Source organism: Leopardus geoffroyi, chromosome C2 (genome assembly GCF_018350155.1).
Source record: "Leopardus geoffroyi isolate Oge1 chromosome C2, O.geoffroyi_Oge1_pat1.0, whole genome shotgun sequence".
In the NCBI taxonomy this organism is placed as follows: domain Eukaryota; kingdom Metazoa; phylum Chordata; class Mammalia; order Carnivora; family Felidae; genus Leopardus; species Leopardus geoffroyi.
This window is the reverse complement of record NC_059333.1, coordinates 98,690,103-98,708,985: the sequence shown is the minus strand read 5'-3', so window position 1 is coordinate 98,708,985 and position 18,883 is coordinate 98,690,103. Positions and strand designations below refer to the sequence as shown.

The 18,883-nt window shown below is 35.5% G+C and overlaps 1 protein-coding gene across 4 annotated transcripts in view; it reads right to left on the bottom strand.

The window, feature by feature from the left end:
* Positions 1-18,883, bottom strand: part of ZBBX (zinc finger B-box domain containing) — a 105,014-nt gene that overhangs the window by 46,250 nt on the left and 39,881 nt on the right. For all 4 annotated transcript variants that reach the window (XR_006718540.1, XR_006718538.1, XR_006718539.1 and 1 more), the window contains exons 5-7: positions 10,923-11,081; positions 4,934-5,108; positions 607-727 (exon numbers count right to left, since the gene is read on the bottom strand). Coding sequence is in view for 1 of the 4 variants with exons in the window: in XM_045503059.1 (XP_045359015.1) it covers positions 607-727; positions 4,934-5,108; positions 10,923-11,081 (455 nt within the window). In the remaining 3 variants the exon portion in view is untranslated. The remainder of the gene's footprint in view (positions 1-606; positions 728-4,933; positions 5,109-10,922; positions 11,082-18,883) is intronic.

Here is an 18,883-nt window from a genome sequence, read left to right as displayed (position 1 = left end):
CTACTATAGGGCAAAGTGAGCCTTTAAAGGTACCTCCCAATACAGATCATATATGACCACAAAACAACTATGAATGACTCTAACATGTAATTAGTAATAATTTTAGTCCAATATTTAATAGCTTGACTTTTAAACAATTTATGAAATGTCACAGCTAATGATATACTCTTTGAGTAAAATAATTGAATACTGTTAATAACACTATAATATTAAAGGTATAATTAAAAGTAGATTCTGAAAAATAGAGCCTCACAAGTCTATGCTAATGTAAAAAATGAGAGCAATACCTTTTCAAAGTAATCTTTCATTTATTGCATTATTTTTGCTATTATTCTTAAATTCTATACCATATTTGTGTCTTTTTCTCACATACACATTTGCATTTTTTATAGCAAACTCTAAATGAATGATCCATCACATACATAAATAAAATTTAAATCCTTATTAGAACAGTAGAAGCCTCATAGGGATTTAATATTGCTTTAAAATTATTTATGCAAATGTGAAGCACACATATAAAACTGCTACAAAAAAGCATGTCACACAAGCCAGGAACATAAACAGCTTTTATATTTCTTATTAATAATGCAAAATTTCAGAAAATACCTTCTGTGTTTTTTAAGCCATAATTTTTCCATATACGAAAGACTGTCTTCTTTAAATTCAATATTGAGTGGTTCTCTCCAAATTTTCAGATTAGTTTGTACTTCACATTCTCCCAATGAGTCTATAAAAATAAGTATAATGTGAAAAATTAATGTAAACTTGTCTATAAATGACCATGTCTCTCAAGATATACCAGTCACCAATTTTAAAGCAAATATGCTTTGATATTTATCTATGTAATCAATAGTTCTAGGCTTAATAAATGCACAAGTATTAAATGTTAGCAATTTATTAAAGGACTGTATAGACATTTTTCTTCAATAATCCCTTGAAATGAAAGAATCTTATGATTCATAACATTTTTAAAAGCAACTAATTATTTTAAATGATAAAGATAAATACAAGCAGATTCATTATATATTCTATAAATGCACACACACATAAAGGTATGTATCATAGCCACTGACAATAATATTTACACATTATGGGAAATGGAAAATAAATAACTCAGAATGGCACCTGGAGGAGACAACTGTCCTCATGAATTTATATCTCCATGGCAATTCACTTCCAGATGCTTAAGATGTTTCTGAAGTACTACTAAATTAAAACCATTATTCAGAGATATTTAAAACTGATGGAGTTTTGGGGAAAGAAAGCAGTATAAATCCAGGATTACCAGTCTTTCCACCCTCTTAGATACTACCCATCTCTCCAAACTGACCATCCTGTTGGAGGAGAAGAAAGAGAAGTAGTAAGGATGGGAAAAATTATTTTCGAAGACTGAAACTAGAGAACAGTCCCAACCTCATACCATACCCTTTAGTGAATAGCTTCCAGAAATAGCCTAATACCAGCAAGAGAAATAAACCAAAAGAATGTAAGTCACACTATCCCTATTCTCCCCACAAAGTAGAGCTGTGTTGAAGAAAGCAATCGGAGGAAATTCTGAGAAACACCATCAGAATGCACTAAACTGAAAGAAAAGAAGTTAAGGACATAAACAAAAGGAGATCCCTCCACTACAGGTCCCCCTTTCCAGGGCAAAACAAAGTATTTCTTGACAGGATAACTGAAACTAAAAATGAGGACTCGCTTTTTTGTTTGTTTGTTTAGTCATAGAGAAGAGCCACTGTGCTTGAGAGATGATCCCCTAGATCTGTCAGGTGATGAGTAGGAAGAAGGTATAGCATCTGGCCTGGGATTCACCCTTCTCCCATTATCAACGGTACATTCCCAGGAAATAAAGATGGTGGGTGACCAGGGTTAGTTTGCTTGTTAAGATGTTAATAACGGGGCACCCGGCAAATAGATTAATGATATGTATGGAGAATATCATCTGTTTAATGCATTTAACAGGATAGCCATTGTTTAGAATTGCCTATAGCAAACAAATCTAGAACACATGGATCTACGAAACTCATCTCCCTTGAAAAGCACCACATACGTAACTTAGGTCTTGGTTTGCTCCCTCGTTTCATGGTTCTCTAGCTACCTTTTGTGAGAATTTGTGTGAGATGCCCCTTTGTTCATATTAGCGGGATGTTGGGTGTTTTTCTCAATAGACAGTGCCAAACTCTTAAGGTGAACATATGTTTTGATGTGTTTGATGAGGTGTTTGAGGAACAGCCAGGCAGCCAGCGGAGCTGGAACAGAGTAAGCCAGGATGGGAGTAACAGGAAGTGAGATCACAGAGATAATGGACTTCAGATTACATTGAACCTTCTAGGCCACTGTAAGAACATGCCTTCCACACACTGAAGGAAATGAGCCTTGGGAGTTCACATAAAATGAATTCAAGTTAGTAATCAATAACAGAAAATATAGAAAACTTGGGAATTCAAAACGTGTTACTAAGCTAAATGGCCAAGAAGCATATAAATAGATACTCAATAACACTTGTATTGAGTTACACAGAGTAAATATACCATTTTATCTCTAACGGACCAACAAAAATTTAAAAATCTGACAAAGTGTTGATGATAACGGGAGGCAACCAAACCTCTTAAATACTGCAGGGAAGTATAAACCAATATAAAACCTTTGGTAAATAATTCAGTTTTATCTAGTATAGTCGAAGACATATACATCCCATGACCCACCTATTTCAATCCCAGGACCAGACATCCTAGAAATGTGTGCACATGCATAGCAGGAGATCTGTACAAAAATATTCATAACGGCATTGTTTGTAATGGAAAAATGGGAATCAACTCCCCAAACCGTCAACATTTAAATAAATAGTGGTATTTGCATATAAAAGAAAACTATCAAATAGTAAAAATGAATAAAATACAACTATGCACATCTTCAAGGATAAATCTCAGTAAATAATAGTGAGTGAAATAAACAAGGTGCAAAAGAATACATATACTAGCTTTCTGCTTGCTACATCCAAATTTAACAATATATTGTTTAGAGATACACATATGCAGTAAACTACAAGGAAATTAAAAAAAAAGAAGAAGAAGAAGAAATACTCAATCCAGATCAATGACAATCTCTTAGGAGAAAAGAAGAGAAAGAATGGTGCTTACTGCTTTGTTTTTCTCCATAAGCTATACAAATTTTGTAAATATTTATTTTTCTGTATCCATTTAATGTCTTGGAAAAAGAAAAGCATTTATAAGCATATACATATAATAAACGCATAGTCATATATAATACTCTGGGGCAAAAAAAAAATCACTTCTATCAACAAAAGTCCTCATCTTAATGATTTCTCCTGAGCAACCACTGACACAACATTTCTGCATTTATAAATTTATTTTAAGGTAACTGTACAAGTAAATGAATAGCCGATATGGTGATCATAACTTATTTTACAATAGTGAGAATCAGAAACAAAATATCCATCAAAAAAATTCTGATTAAATACATAATGGCATACAGAATATTATACAACAGTAACAATTATAATTGATGTATAATTGCATTTATATGTAAAGTCATCCGTGACAGAATCTAAGCAAAAAAGTTACAAGTAACATATATAGTGTCACCCCATTTATACTTGTGTGTGTTTGTGCCACTGCGTCTATTGAAAAATATGTAACAACATGCTAACATTGATTATCTCTAGATGGTTGGATTGGGTTATTTTCATTTTCTTCTTGGTTAACTTTTTGTTCTAACCAAATCATTTAAAATAATCATTATATTATTCTTATAACGTAGTTATATCCACTATGAAATTTTTTTTCTTCTTTGACCTTATCTGATTTATCAGATCAGTCCTTTTATTATTTTAAGCTCTATGTCTTTCAAAGTAGACAATCAGAAAGGTACGTTTATAGAAGACTTAGTCCCTATCAGAGTAGAAAAGTAAAAAATACATCAAAATATGAAAGTTCATATAAGAAGCACATAAAATAACATAGGCAATGAAAGTTATATTAAGGTACATGCTACAAAGAGAGTATATAAATAAAATCTTGGAAATATTAACAAAATTGATGTGGCATGAACAAGTGTGGGGAAAAATATTTCAAGGAGAACATTACTCAGTAGAAAGTCCAATTCTAATTGGAAGGTGGTATGTGATACCTTGACATAAAGAATGAATAATCAGGAGAATTCCTGCCCTGAAAAAAAAAAATGAAATAAAAATAATAAAATTGGATACTGTCAATGAAGATGAAAGCTGATTGAAATGTATTACCTAACATTTTATTTTCAGTGAAAAGCTATTAGAAGTCTCTACAAGATTCTGAGTAATAAAATCAATAAACCAAATACTCTTAAAAGTATGATGTTCCTCAAGAGATACCAGGAAATGTAAAGCAGAGACAGTATGCACCTCAGTCATCCAATTTTCGATATCTAGAATGTGGGTGCAAAAATCATCAAGGGAAAATAAAAACAAGAAATATCCCCTCAAACAGAAAAAAAATAAGATAAATCTTAAGTTTATAGGAATCCTTGAAATATATTTTTTCAAGACACATATAAAAAAAGTTATTTACTTCTTTATCTCACAGATCCTCTTGTTTTATGTATAATTACAGCTCAATAAAGGAACAGTTGTCCTGACAAAACTTTCTTCCAGGAGTTGGGGAGCTGAAAGCATTCAATTCTCCACTCATCTGACAGTCTGAATTTACACAGGAAACAAATGCAAATCTCCCCAGTGCTCAGGTCAGGGTTCCATAAATATTAAACCACTATCCGCTGGTTGTACCGTGAATACTCCTTTAAGGAGTTATATCGAACTGTTATCCCAGTTCTAATAGTTTTTGAACACTGCAGTTATACTCACAGAGAATGGAGATAAGTAAAACAAACTCAGCTTTATTTTATAACATTCAGTTCATAAAAATAGCTGTACCTGCTTTTGCCGCACGTAAGTTCTGACTCTCGTTGTCATCATGGTGTCCAGTTCTCCATTGATTTAAAGCTTCCTGAAAGGACTGGGAAGAAGCCTCTTCATCAAATGACCCTTCACACAGGAGCCTATCTCTTGGATTTGAACATTCTGTTCTTTTTGTGGTTGGAACGTCTACCTAAACCAATTAAAAGTCCATCTAAGTGTGCTTTACTAAATTTTCTGTATCTTAAAATACAGGCAGCATTAATTATTAGGCATTTTGAATCATAGGTTACTTTTAAACTTAAAAATGGAATGTTTTTAGTTTGTACTTATTTATATGCTTTACTGATTTCTTTAAAACTGTATCAGCAATTATAAATGGTCTCTTCAAAAATTGTTAAAAACTAGAGCTTTCAACTGAGGATTTATCATCATGTCATTTACCAGTGTTCTCCCTGGAAAGCGGCATAGCCATGAATCTCACTCCTCTACTCCTCCAATCTGCTGTCTGCAACCCCTTCACAGGAGACAGAGCAGATTTTTTTTAATGCTTATTTATTTTTGAGAGAGAGAGAGAGAGAGAGAGAGACAGAGAGAGAGACAGAGCGTGAGCAGGGGAGGAGCAGAGAAAGAGAGGGAAACACAGAATCGGAAGCAGGCTCCAGGCTCTGATCTGTCAGCACAGAGCCAGACGCAGGGCTCGAACCCACGAGCCTTCAAGCTGTGAGATCATGACCTGAGCAGAGCCACCCAGGCGCCCCTAGAGCAGTTTTTTTTTTTTAAATATGTGAATCTGATCATGTCACTCCTATGTTCAAAACCTTCCAATGACTCTATGAAACTCTTATGAAGCCTCCTACTAGGACCTATAAGACCATACGGACCTCATAACCCTTTGTTTGTTTGTTTGTTTGTTTGTTTTTACTTCACTTCCTTCAATTCCTACTTCATCCCACTGGGCTGTAGCCAAATTTACATTCCTGCAGCTCCTGGAGCCCATGAAGCACACTCTGTTGAGGGGCCTGCCCTAGCCATATCTAACACTTGGAATGATACTTCATATTTTCACATAGCCATTGCACTCATTTCAGCTGGTCTCTGTTCAGCTGTCACCTACTCAGAGAATGGGTGATGACCCTACAAATATACCCCCTTGGTGTCCCCCAGTTTCAATTCCCTTATTTGCTATATTTTTCTCCCAACAGCATCTCTGTGTGAATTTACTCTATATGTTTATTTATTGTCTGTCTCTTCCCATTAGAATGTAATGAGATCCAGCCCTTTGTCTTTTTCTTCAGTGCCAAGAACAGTGCCTGGCATGAAATAGATGCTCATTAAAAGTCAGTTGAATGAACGAACAAATTAATTAATGTATAGGAAACATTGCATGCTTCTTAGCATAATGATGAGGAAAGGGTGAATTCCGTACAAAATAGAGATCCTCTGTGAACACACAGAAGAAAATAAAGGCAGCATTTGGCAGTTATCCAGTCAATCAGAGAAAACAGCCAAATTAAGAAAATAAAGCAAAATAAAGTCCACACCAATGCTGAATTAGCAACGTGGATTTACCTACACTGATCAAATTACTAAATCTCCATTGTGTATCTTCTAGATACAAAAGTAGAATCCTCTATGTTCACCCCTTAATTGCAAAATAAATGGGAAGACTGTTAGAGTATAATTGAGAAAAGAGTATTAAATATGTGTCCAAAATTTTAAGTATTAACAAAAAGCATCTGGGAGTCTGAAGACACTGTGCCAGCTGCTGGCCACAGAAACACAGGTTAAAAAGTCCACAACAGAAACAGGTGCTAGAAATGGGTATTTAATTCAGATAAACACGATTTTTACGGGCAAAAGGTGGCAGGGATAGAATTCCAGAGACAGGAAATGGTATATACGCTAAAACATGGAGTCAAACAGCACAGTGGCATGGAACTGTTACCAGTTTTCACTGCAATAGTAAAAATTAAGATATGAGAAAATATAAAGTGTAAAACGTACTCTGGGGCAGATCATAAAGGATCCTGCTGCCAGACAGAGGAAATTAGACTTACACATAATGAAAACACAAAGCCACAGAAGAGTCCTACACAGTAGTGTGGCAGAAAGAGAAATTAAGGATTAGTGACTTTGGATGCAAGGGAACCAGTTAAAATGTTACAGCTAATTGGTAATATCTATCAACATTACAAATGTATGACCCTCTTCAACTAGGAATTTCAGGATTTTATCATATGGATACACACACATACACACACACACACATGTGCAAAACAATATTTTTCAAAATTATTCTTTATGCTATAGTTTGCTCTGGCAAAAAACCCAAATAGCATAAATGTTGGTCAGTGGAAATTATATATTTTAATTTAAAATTTTAAAATTTAAATTTTTAGATTTTAAAGTCATTTTAATATCTAATAAATGGGGTGTTTTGTAACCACTATATGGAATGAGAAGGCTATAGAATGTACCTATATAAAAAAAAAAACACATTGTTAAGTGTAGAAAGTATATTTTCAGAGCAGCGTCTAACATATTAATATTTGTGTAAAGAAATACATAAAAAGAAAATTGGAATCATTATTGACTTCTAGAAAGGGAGAGAATGAAATCCATTTTCCACGTTACAAGCCTATTGCACTTCAAGAAAAAGCTAATTTCAGTATTTGGCATAGAAATGAGGATAGAAGTAACCAAATATTCAAGAGAGTTTTTAGATGCTAAACTATATGAGACATGGTAACCAACTGGACATGCAGAGGAAGAAGAAAAGGGACTACAGAAGATCAGAGCTCTTGGCTCACCTGGAAAGCTAGAAGATATGCTGTCACCCATGGTGACATCTATATAGGTTTCGGAGAAGAGGTAAATTTAGTGTGAAGATAATGAATTTTAGGGACACCTGGGTGGCTCCGTTTGTTAAGCTTCCGACTTTGGCTCAGGTCATGATCTCGCGGTTCGTGGGTTCAAGTCCACGTCAGGCTCTGTGCTGACAGCTCAGAGCCTGGAACCTGCTTCCGATTCTGTGTCTCCCTCTCTCTCTCTCCGCCCCTCCCCTGCTCGCTCTCTCTCTCTCTCTCTCTCTCTCTCTCTCTCAAAAATAAACATTAAAAAATGTAAAAAAAGAAAATATTGAATTTTAGAAGTGAGAATCCAGTAATCAGTATGTGAGTGTATGTATTTGTACTGCACTAATGAAGAAACCCTGAAATCTCAGTGCTTCTTACAAAATGGTTTAAATATGCAGTGATTCCAGGAAGTCTCCAGGGCAGCTTCTTTCCAACCAATGAATTGGAGACATAAGACATTTTTATTTTACAGCTAAGCCTTCAGAATACTTGGGTTCCTCACAGTAGTGGCAGGATAAGAAAAGTCAGAGGTTTGGACATCGGCTTTTAAATGTTTGAGCCCAGGGTGCCTGGGTGGCTCCATAGGTTGAGTGTCCAACTTCGGCTCAGGTCATGATCTCCTGGTTTGTGAGTTCGAGCCCCGCGTCAGGCTCCGTGCTGGCAGCTCGGAGCCTGGAGCCTGCTTCGGACTCTGTGTCCCCCTCTCTCTGCCCCTCCCCCACTTGTGCTCTGTCTCTCTCTGTCTCTCAAAAATAAATAAATAAATAAATAAATGTAAAAAATAAAATAAAAATAAATAAATGTTTGAGCCCAGAACTGCCCTATGCCACTTGCACTCAGAGCCCAACACGACTCTGCCCAGTTCTGAAGGGACTAGGAAATTTGAAAGAGTACATGGAACCCAGTGCTGTGTATTCATTATCCCTCTAAGCCACATGATATCCCTGCAAGATATGTTATACTATCCCCACTTTCTAGATGAGAGACCACATTTTAATTTTTTTTTCAACGTTTATTTATTTTTGGGACAGAGAGAGAGAGAGCATGAACGGGGGAGGGGCAGAGAGAGAGGGAGACACAGAATCGGAAACAGGCTCCAGGCTCTGAGCCATCAGCCCAGAGCCTGACGCGGGGCTCGAACTCACGGACCGCGAAATCGTGACCTGGCTGAAGTCGGTCGCTTAACCGACTGCGCCACCCAGGCGCCCCGAGACCACATTTTAACAAACTCCCCCAGTGCTTCTGATGTTTGTTATAGCTAGAGAACCACTGTTCTTTGGCCAGAAGGGCATCAAGCACATAAAGGAATTATCTCTTCAGTGTGTGCCCTGAGTCCAGCTGCACACCCAAGGCTTGAGAGTAGGGACGTCCAACCAGAAGTACTCACATCACGATTACTGAGCAGTTGTTAAAACCACAGCTCGGGACCCACCCAAAAAGTGGCTGACCTTGGTCATGTGTGTTTCTTTAACGTTTTTCCAGCTAATTCTAATGTACACATCTGGATGAAATTGTTGAATTGACAGCTTTTAAGTTAGGACAAGAAGTGGAGGACCTTCATAGCATATACATCACCTATGGGGACAAGAGGAGTAAGCTTTCTAGTAGGGCTAGATACTTAGTTCCTCTCTGCCTCTGTCATCCATTAAATGGGGAAATAATAATGGAAAACTTATATGATTATTGTGATTATTGGACAAATTAAAATATTAAGCACAATGACTAGTGTAAGGTTGTTAGCTGTTCATTTATCACCATTTTTGTTGATAAGATAAATTAGATAAAACGGCAGGCATGAAGGAGAAACCCTCAAAACCACAGCCTCTATGTAGTGGCTAAAAGCAAGTAATTTGGAGACAGCCTAAATTTAAATCTAAGTTCCACTGTCAATGGAACTTAGGCAATTTATAAAAACTGATCTTTGTCACTATTTTCTCATCTGATAAAAAAAAAAAAAAAGAAGGAAAAATTAAGAAAGGACAAAAAGAGAGAATACCTGAGGGGCTCAGTCAGTTAAGCGTCTCACTTCGGCTCAGGTCACAATCTCACAGTTCATGGGTTCGAACTCTGAGTTGGGCTCTGTGCTGACAGCTCAGAACCTGGAGCCTGCTTCTGATTCTGTGTCTCCCTCTCTCTTTCCCTCCTCTGCTCACACACACACTCTCTCTCTCAAAAATAAACATTAAAAAATTAAAAGAGAGAGCGAGAAATAGAGAATACATGTAAAATATGTAGAACAGTACCTGGCACATAGTCAGTCCTCAACACATTACTGTTATAATAATGAAGCTATAACTTGTTCAGTGATTCTTCACAATCACCTGTGACAGGTCTACTAGAAAGTAAAATCAATGTAAAAACACCTACTTTCCTGGACAGTTCAAACACTGTTTCTTTGTTGGGAGAGAGGTCCTACTAGCATAACGCATGTTTTCTTTCATGTTCTGTAGGCATGGGTTTGGAACTCAACAAACTGAAGTTCAAGTCTGATTCTATCACCAAGTAACAGCTGGGTGACTTTCGCCAAGTTTCTCACTATTTCTGAACTACAGTGGAAACAAAGGTGAGTGGCATCTATAAGAGTGAGGATAATTACATAGATTCAAGTTTGAGGAAGCTTGTTTCTCTAAAGAATCAATACAAGTCTAATATAAAATGCAGAAATGAGCTGATGAAAGCTTACCTAGTACATCATGGGATCAGTAGCCAATCTGAATAATGACTAAGAAATTTGCATAAATCCAATTTTAAATAAGTATAAATTGCCTGTCATCTAAAACTTGGCAATGTTTTGTATTTTTAGCTTCTCTGAAATCCTGACTACAATAAAATTGTTATATTGCATTTTGTGTGTGTGTGTTTCTCCCAAATACTCATTCATTTCCTGACATGGTGGAAATGCCCAGAAAGCAACATGGTCAAAGAATCATTCATAAAAAAATCACTATTCAGTGGAATCAAAGTAGTCCCCTTAAAAGGATTTTTACAGTCAAGATATTTTTCATTTGTAAAAAGAAACAAATTCAAACATTAAATAACAATGTGGTAAAATAATCTGCAAAACTCCGTAGCTCTAGCTACATCTATAACTGACAGTCTCCATGATCATGTAGGACATGAAAATGTCTACTATATTTTACTTAGCTTACCTCAGAATTGCTCCCCTGCAGAGGAAGAGATCTGGGTTTATGCTGACTTTTACTAATCTCTTTTACAGAATTATTCTCCCCTTTCTGTTCATCTGGATTAATATCCTTGATAAACCGATGGGCAACATCCAATACATTGGATAATATTTGAGATTTTGCCTGTTAAAAAAGGAGCAAAATATGACTTAAAAGACTAATATGTCAGCCTAAGTAACTTAGATACATTAAATCATATTTTTATTATTCTAGGAATAGTAAAATTGAATACATTTTATTTAATATTTCAAAACACAAATGAACATTGATATCATCCAATATAATAGTGATAACTGCCATCTATTGAGGGGCTAGTTTGTGCTTTTATTATCCTAAGGATCTTAAAAACATGTCATTTAATCCTCACATCAACTCTAAAGCATAACTATTTTTGCCTCTGTTTTAAAGGCAGAGGAATAAAAGCTCTGATGATTTAAATAATTTAGGACTGGTCACATGGTGAGTGGGTGGCATGGTGAGCTGGAAAATGACCCCAGGTGTGTATAATTCTAATGACTCATAGCCTTTCCCCCAGGCCAACCCCAAACAGATAGATGTGCTATTTTGTGCACAACATAGCTAAAGAACTAAATATAGCTAATCTAATAGGAGCCTGAATAAGCAGTAATGAGCATCCCTTGTTGATAAAACATCTTTAGCAAGTATTAGGTATTCAAAAGTGCACATCAGGAAGTGCCTCTATCTGTAGGTTCCCTAGTAAACTCCAAGCTGTTCCTCATATCATATCTTTGCTCATGAGTTTCCCTTACCAAGGAGGCCTTCTCTCCTCTACCATCTTCTTTACCTGGCAGACTCCTACTTCTCCTTCTAGATTCATCCCAAGTTACTCTCAAGGTCCAGGAACCTTGCCTTGCCTTCTTCCCTCTGGCTGTGTGAGGTGCCCATCCTCTGTACCCTCTTCATACCCAAAGTAGATCTCTACCAGCTCACACAATACTGATTTTACATCACCTTCTGATATTTATCTATTACATCATACCACATAAGTTCACAAAAGGAAAAAATAACGTCTTCTTAAATATTTCTACGGAGTCTCTGTCCTCTCTTCGCCCGCAAAAGCGGTTCCCTTAAATATTTCTATGGTGATCACAGTGCCTGGCATATAACATACAGTAAAAATGAGGTGGTGGGAGGAGGGAGAGGAAGAATTGCAGAATAAAATATATAATTGAGAAAAAGATTAAAAAGAAACCTTTCCACATGCTTTCAGAGTAACTGAAAAGGAACAGACAACTCTTGGAAAGACCCTAGTCTCTGAGAGTTCTCCTATCAGCAACTACCCTGGTCTGCCCAAAGAGTCTGCAGGATTCTGGATCCCATCTGAGCTTGAACCAAACAACTGCCAGTAAAAATATTACTTTTCACCAGGATGAGGCTCTCTGAAAATCTGGTATTAGAAAACCAAGCAATAGGTCTTACTCCATTAGCAAATGTCCTCAAGACAGAGAATAACTTCAGCAAGGATTAGAAATAATTATTTTGTATCTTTTCATGGAAATATTCCTATTTTTAAATTTTCATCTAGTTACCTGTTTAAATAACTAAGATTACACTGAAACTTTCCAGTTATGACCTTTTTAGATCTGTTAAAATTCACTGCAATCTCATTCTGGAATAAATCACTTAAGATAAAATTAATTAGTGTTATTTCACACTGAATTAATGAATTATATATGAAAAATGACTAATGTGGGGGCACTAGGCTGCTCAGTCAGTTACGTGTCAAACTCTTGATTTCAGCTCAGGTCATGATCTCACTATTCATGAGATCAAGCCCCGCATTGGGCTCTGTGCTGATAGTGCAGAGCCTGCTTGAGAGTCTCTCTTCTCCTCTCCATCTGTCCCTCTACCACTTGCATGTATATGTATGCAGTCTCTCTCTCTCTTTCTCTCAATAAGTAAACATTAAAAAAAGAAAAATGACCAATGTGATCTATGATACATACACACACACACACACACACACACACACACACACACACACACGTATAAATACCTGTGGTATCTGCTCCAAATTTTCCCAATGATCATCAAAAAGCCTATACAGATCTATATAATCCTTATTTTTAAAAGAAATTCAAAAATGGTAATGCTTTACCCTTACAGAAATATCTGTATTTTAACAATTTTTTTTTAAAAAGGAGTAATCCAATATAAGCCTGATTTTAAATTCCCTAGAATAGAGATCTATTGATTTCAAAGATGATTAGAATGTCTAGTTTTCATTTTACACATTCTTAAAAGTAGTAAAAACAATAGTATTGATTTCATAAAAAATTATCAACACAGAATTATCCAAATATATTAACACAAAACAAAGATTATTTCTGTCCTAAAACGAATCCTGCTATTAATGTTTCAATTAATTGCTATAACATTTTCAGGTAGGATATTAAGAGACTCTGAAATGGCACACACAAAAAAATATTTCATTTTTAAATTTACTGATAAAAAATAAGATTAACATCATGGATAATTAATAAAATAAAGTGCTACAATTGATTATCTTAAAGTTGTTAATTTGGCAAAAATAAAATGCCAACAAATGGGAATTTTCTTTCCTAGAGTAACTTACATTTAAATATTACTTTTCTCAGGGGGCCTGGGTGGCTCAGTCAGTTAAGCATCCAACTTCGGCTCAGATCATGATCTCACGGTTTGTGAGTCTGACCCCAGCATTGGGCTCTGTGCTGACAGCTCAGAGTCTGGAGCCTGCTTTGGATTCTGTGTCTCCCTCTCTCTCTGTTCCTCCCCCACTCGCATTGTCTCTCCCTCTCTCAAAAATAAATAAAGATTTAAAGAATGAATGAATGAATGAATGAATGAATGAATAAATAAATAAATAAAAATATTATTTTCTCAGTTATTAGAGTGGTATATGTCATCTTTCTTATTCTTAAAATAAATATGCACAGAAAAGGAACAGATATGATCCCTATTACATAGACAAGGAAATTCAGGCTCATAATGATTACGTTAAAGCCAAATGGATACAAAATATCGGAGCTTGAGTTAGAACCAAGGTCTTCTTCCAGTCTCCGTCTCTCTTCTAAATTACACTAACAAAGATAATGTGTTTTATTTTTGAATTCCTGAGACTTAAAATATATTAATTGTTCTCAATGGATATGAACATTTTTCCTTCCTTTAAAAAAACCTATAATTCCAGGGGTGCCTGGGTGGCTCAGCTGGTTGGGCCAACTGACTTAGTCCCAGGTCATGATCTCACAGTTTATGAGGTCAAGCCCTGCACTGACAGCTCAAAGCCTGGAGCCTGCTTTGGAATCTCTCTCTCTCTCTCTCTCTCTCTCTCTCTCTCTCTCAAAAATAAATAAAACATTTAAAAACAAATTTTTTAACTTAAAAAAACTATAAATCTATACATAGTTGCTTATGCAGGTATTAGATTGTTTATAGTTTTTGTTTCTAACTTATTCTGCTTACTTATTTTCATGTTTTGCTAAGCACTAGGAAACTCAAGGCAAAAACAGATTCTTCTTTACTTGTGGGGAGCCATGTGAACTTTGCAAAAACAAAACTTACAAACAACAAAATGAAAAGTACTCTAGAAGAGTAAAATTATAGGGTAATTTTATCCTATAAAACATCTATCTCTTAAGAGGCATAAAATTTAACAACATCATTAACATTAGAAATTTACCATAGTGCTATAACATACCATTTTATAATACTTATAACTTCCTAAGTATCAGAAAAATATATCATATATATGTTAATGATTTGCAACTTCCTATTACCCAGATTAGTCTCCCATACATACTCTAGAGAAGAATCTACAACTAATTACTAGATACATCTCTCCACAAACACAGATTCTCTCTTTGAATCTGGGTGGAACTCTGTGATAGCTTAACAGAATGTGAGAAGTAGTGATGAATTTCATTTCCACAGGCAAGGCAGTAAGAAAGTACCCCTTTTACTGTTCAGCAAGCTTTGTAAATGGATGTACAGTGATGTTGGAAGTAACACATCTAAGACGGGTGTGCTACATATTAAAGTCCCCAAAACCAGAGGGAGGGGATGTTTAAAATGAGATGTTGTAGGAACATCCGTGTTGAACTCTAGGTGAGTAAAATTAAACTTTTACTCTTTTACGCCAATGAGATTGGGCTCTTCTACTTCAGCAAGCATTACCCTAATATGTAGCTTCATATTTGGAAACTACTCCTAAATGGATATTCTGTTTCAGCTAGTGGAAGGAAGGAAGGAAGGAAGGAAGGAAGGAAGGAAGGAAGGAAGGAAACAAGGAAGGAAAGAAGGAAGGAAAGGGAAAGATAAAAAATTTAAGTGTTTCCTATTAAAAAACACACATAAATATATTACTTCTATCTCTTGCCAAAATTTTCCTCTCTCCTTGGAAAAGCTAGCTTTCCTATTATAATTCTATTTAACATTTTAGGTCCAGATCAAATGTCATCCAGTTGCAATGTATATCAATGGCATTATAAAAAATAGTTCAGAAGAGCAAATTATTTAATCTCTTTGAAACAAGTTTTCTTCCTCAACTAACAGCAGCAGAATTTGTATATTTTCTATGTGCCCTTATAATTCCTTCCACACACCAGTACTAGAACTTTGCTCCTCAGTGTGTAATCTATAAATCAGCAGCATCACCATCAACTGGAAACTTGCTGAAAATACAAAATCTCAGGTACCACGCAGAATCACTGAATCAGAACCTGCCATTTAATATGCAACTTGAATGCTCATTAAGGTTTAATAATCATTGTGTCAGAATAGTTACCACTCAGTTGTGTTACAATTGGTTGAATACATCTGTCCTCCCTTTTGTGATTATGAATTCCTTGAGACAGGGGACCATGTCTTATTCTGCCTTATATACCATGCTTTATATCGCCTTCTTTTGATTCTTCTCCCTGCGGCCCTATCCTTCACACTTTGCAACTAGAACATTGCTTGACGCTGGTTAAGTACTTGAGAAATGTTGGTTGAATCAAATTTTGCTGACTTACTGAGATAAAAGTGCCTAAAAGTTCTATTTGAACATTCCTTCCATATACTCAAGCTTTCTAAGTCAATGTCAACACAGGCAAAATCAATGGCACTGTTAATAATAGCACAAAAGGGAAAATCATTTACCTCTCTAAGCCTAAGTGTTCTGTACCTATAAAATGAAGACAATATCTACCTTGCAGAACTGTTGTGAAAAATATACATCCTGTATGAAAATCACCTAGGAGAGTGATGACACAAAGTAATGCATTCAAATGATTGCTACCATTTTATCTAGATCACAATATACCACTTCTCTGTAAGTAAGAGAAATAGTTCAAACATCCAGAAAACAATCTCTATCCAATTCAATAGGGAGAAGTGGGACTTTATGACTATGGTACAGTGAAGAGGTCAGTAAATAAGTCTATCCCCATAAGACAAATGTTAAACCGGATAATTTTTTTAAAAAACTGCTTCAGGGCTCTGAAATCAACCAAAGGCAAACACCAAGTTGAAAAGTATTTTCTCAAGAAAAACTACTATGACATTACTGGAGAATACCAAGGATCTTCTTTACATGGGGTCGCTCCTATCTTGTATCTCCCTTCCCAAGTTGGTCAATGTTACCAGGGCCAGACTGGCCTTGCTAAACAGGAAACATGCTTGATTCCTGGCAGAGGGCAGAATCTTAAAATTACAGTGGCATTATCAATGAGCTAGCAAATCTGGTTATAAATGAACCTACAGCTCTGACAGCCTGAGGCGTTAGTCCCAGGTAGGGTGGGAAATGGACCAGTCAAACATTTAGTGGGATGATTCTGAAAATGAGAAAGCTATATATTAGGGCTACTCAAGAAATGGAAATCATAAAAAAGAACCAAATAAAAATTTTTAACTATGACCTAAATAGAGTAACAAAAGATTTGAAAAGGAAGAAGAAAAATTCAATGTACTTGAAGAAAGATAGAGATAAACTATCTAATTTGAAAAGCAAAAAGTAAAAGATTAAAGACCTATGGGGTCTTACAGACCTATGGGGCAGCATCAATCATGCAACATATATTTAGTGAGTGTATCAGGGAGAGAGAAATGAGGGGAAAAAACGTATATATATGAAAAATTGATTGTCCCAAACTTCTCATATATGATACAAACTATTACCTTAAAAATCCAAGAAACTCAACAAGCCCTAAGAAAGGTAAATATAGAGAGATCCATACCAAGACACATCATAACTAAATTATGGGAAGTCAAAGATAAACAGAAAATCTTGAAAGGAATGAGAAAAATTACTTATCACATATATGAGCACATAAATATGAATAAAAAACTGATTTTTGCATCTGAAAAAAATGGGAGAGCAAAAAGCAGTAGAATGATACAAAGTGCTGAAAGGAAAAAACTGCCAAAAATTATTCTATATTCAAGAAAGCTGTCCTTTAAAAATGAAAGTAAATAGAAAGACGTTCCCAAATAGGCAAAGTAAGAGATAATTCATTACAAGCATATGTGCCTTATAAGAAATACTAAATAAAGGTTTTAAGGCTGAAAGGTATAAAATCCAACAGAAGACGGATCTCCAGAAACATAAATATATGGGTAAATATAAAACGTAGTTAAATATCTCCTTTTTCCTCTTTTTAACTTCTTTTAAATACATAAAGTAACATGCAGCAGTAACTTTGACACTATATTGTGGATTTGTAACATTGATATATAATATATAACCCACACAAAGAAGTGGAGAGGAAATAGAGCTACAAATAGAGTCAGGTTACAATATTTTACCAAAGTTAGTATTGACATGAAGTAGTGTCATATAGTGTAATACCCAGAACAGCCACTAGATAAATAAATACATGGACACACATACATGCCCACACCCACACACACTCAAAAAAGTAATTTCGATGGCGCAATAAAAATATCTTTAACACAAAAGAAAGTAGTAAGGGAAAAAGGGACAAAAAAGACAAAGGCATATAAAAAACAAATAACAACATGGAAGATGTAAATTTAATTACATCGTAATTATATTGAATGTGAATGGACTAAACACACCAATAGAGACCAAAATTGTCAGACTTGGTAGGAAAAAAGTATAAGACCCAACTATATGCCATTGATAAGAGCCTGATTTTAGTTAGATTCAAAGACAAATAGGTTGAAACTAAAAAGATGGAAAATATGGAGAACAAACAGAGGATTACTGGGGGGGTTGTGGGAGAGGGATGGGCTAAATGGGTAATAGGCATTATGGAATCTACTCCTGAAATCATTGTTGCACTATATGCTAACTAATTTGGATGTAAATTAAAAAAAAAAAATTAAATTAAAAATAAATAAATAAATGAAGTAAAAAGATGGAAAATATATACTTTGAAATTAAGAATCATAAGAGAGCTGGAGAGTCTATATTAATAAAACAAAAAATGCAATAGCACAGAGGGATATTTTATAATAATAAAAGTCAACAAAACAGGAAGCTACAGTTATATTTATGATCAATTATATCTACAACAGTTATATATGTACCAACAGAGCCCCCAAAAACATAAAGGAATAGCAGATACAACTAAAAGGAGATAAGGCCAGTTAAAAAGTCCAGTTAGAAACTTCAAACCCCTCCTCAGAAATTAATGAAACAGCTAGGCAAAAAATCAGTAAGGATATAAAAACTTGGGGGGCACCTGGGTGGCGCAGTCGGTTAGGCGTCCGACTTCAGCCAGGTCACGATCTCACGGTCCGTGAGTTCGAGCCCCGCGTCGGGCTCTGGGCTGATGGTTCAGAGCCTGGAGCCTGTTTCTGATTCTGTGTCTCCCTCTCTCTCTGCCCCTCCCCCGTTCATGCTCTGTCTCTCTCTGTCCCAAAAATAAATAAACGTTGAAAAAAAAAAAAAAAAACTTGAATACCACCATGAAGTAACT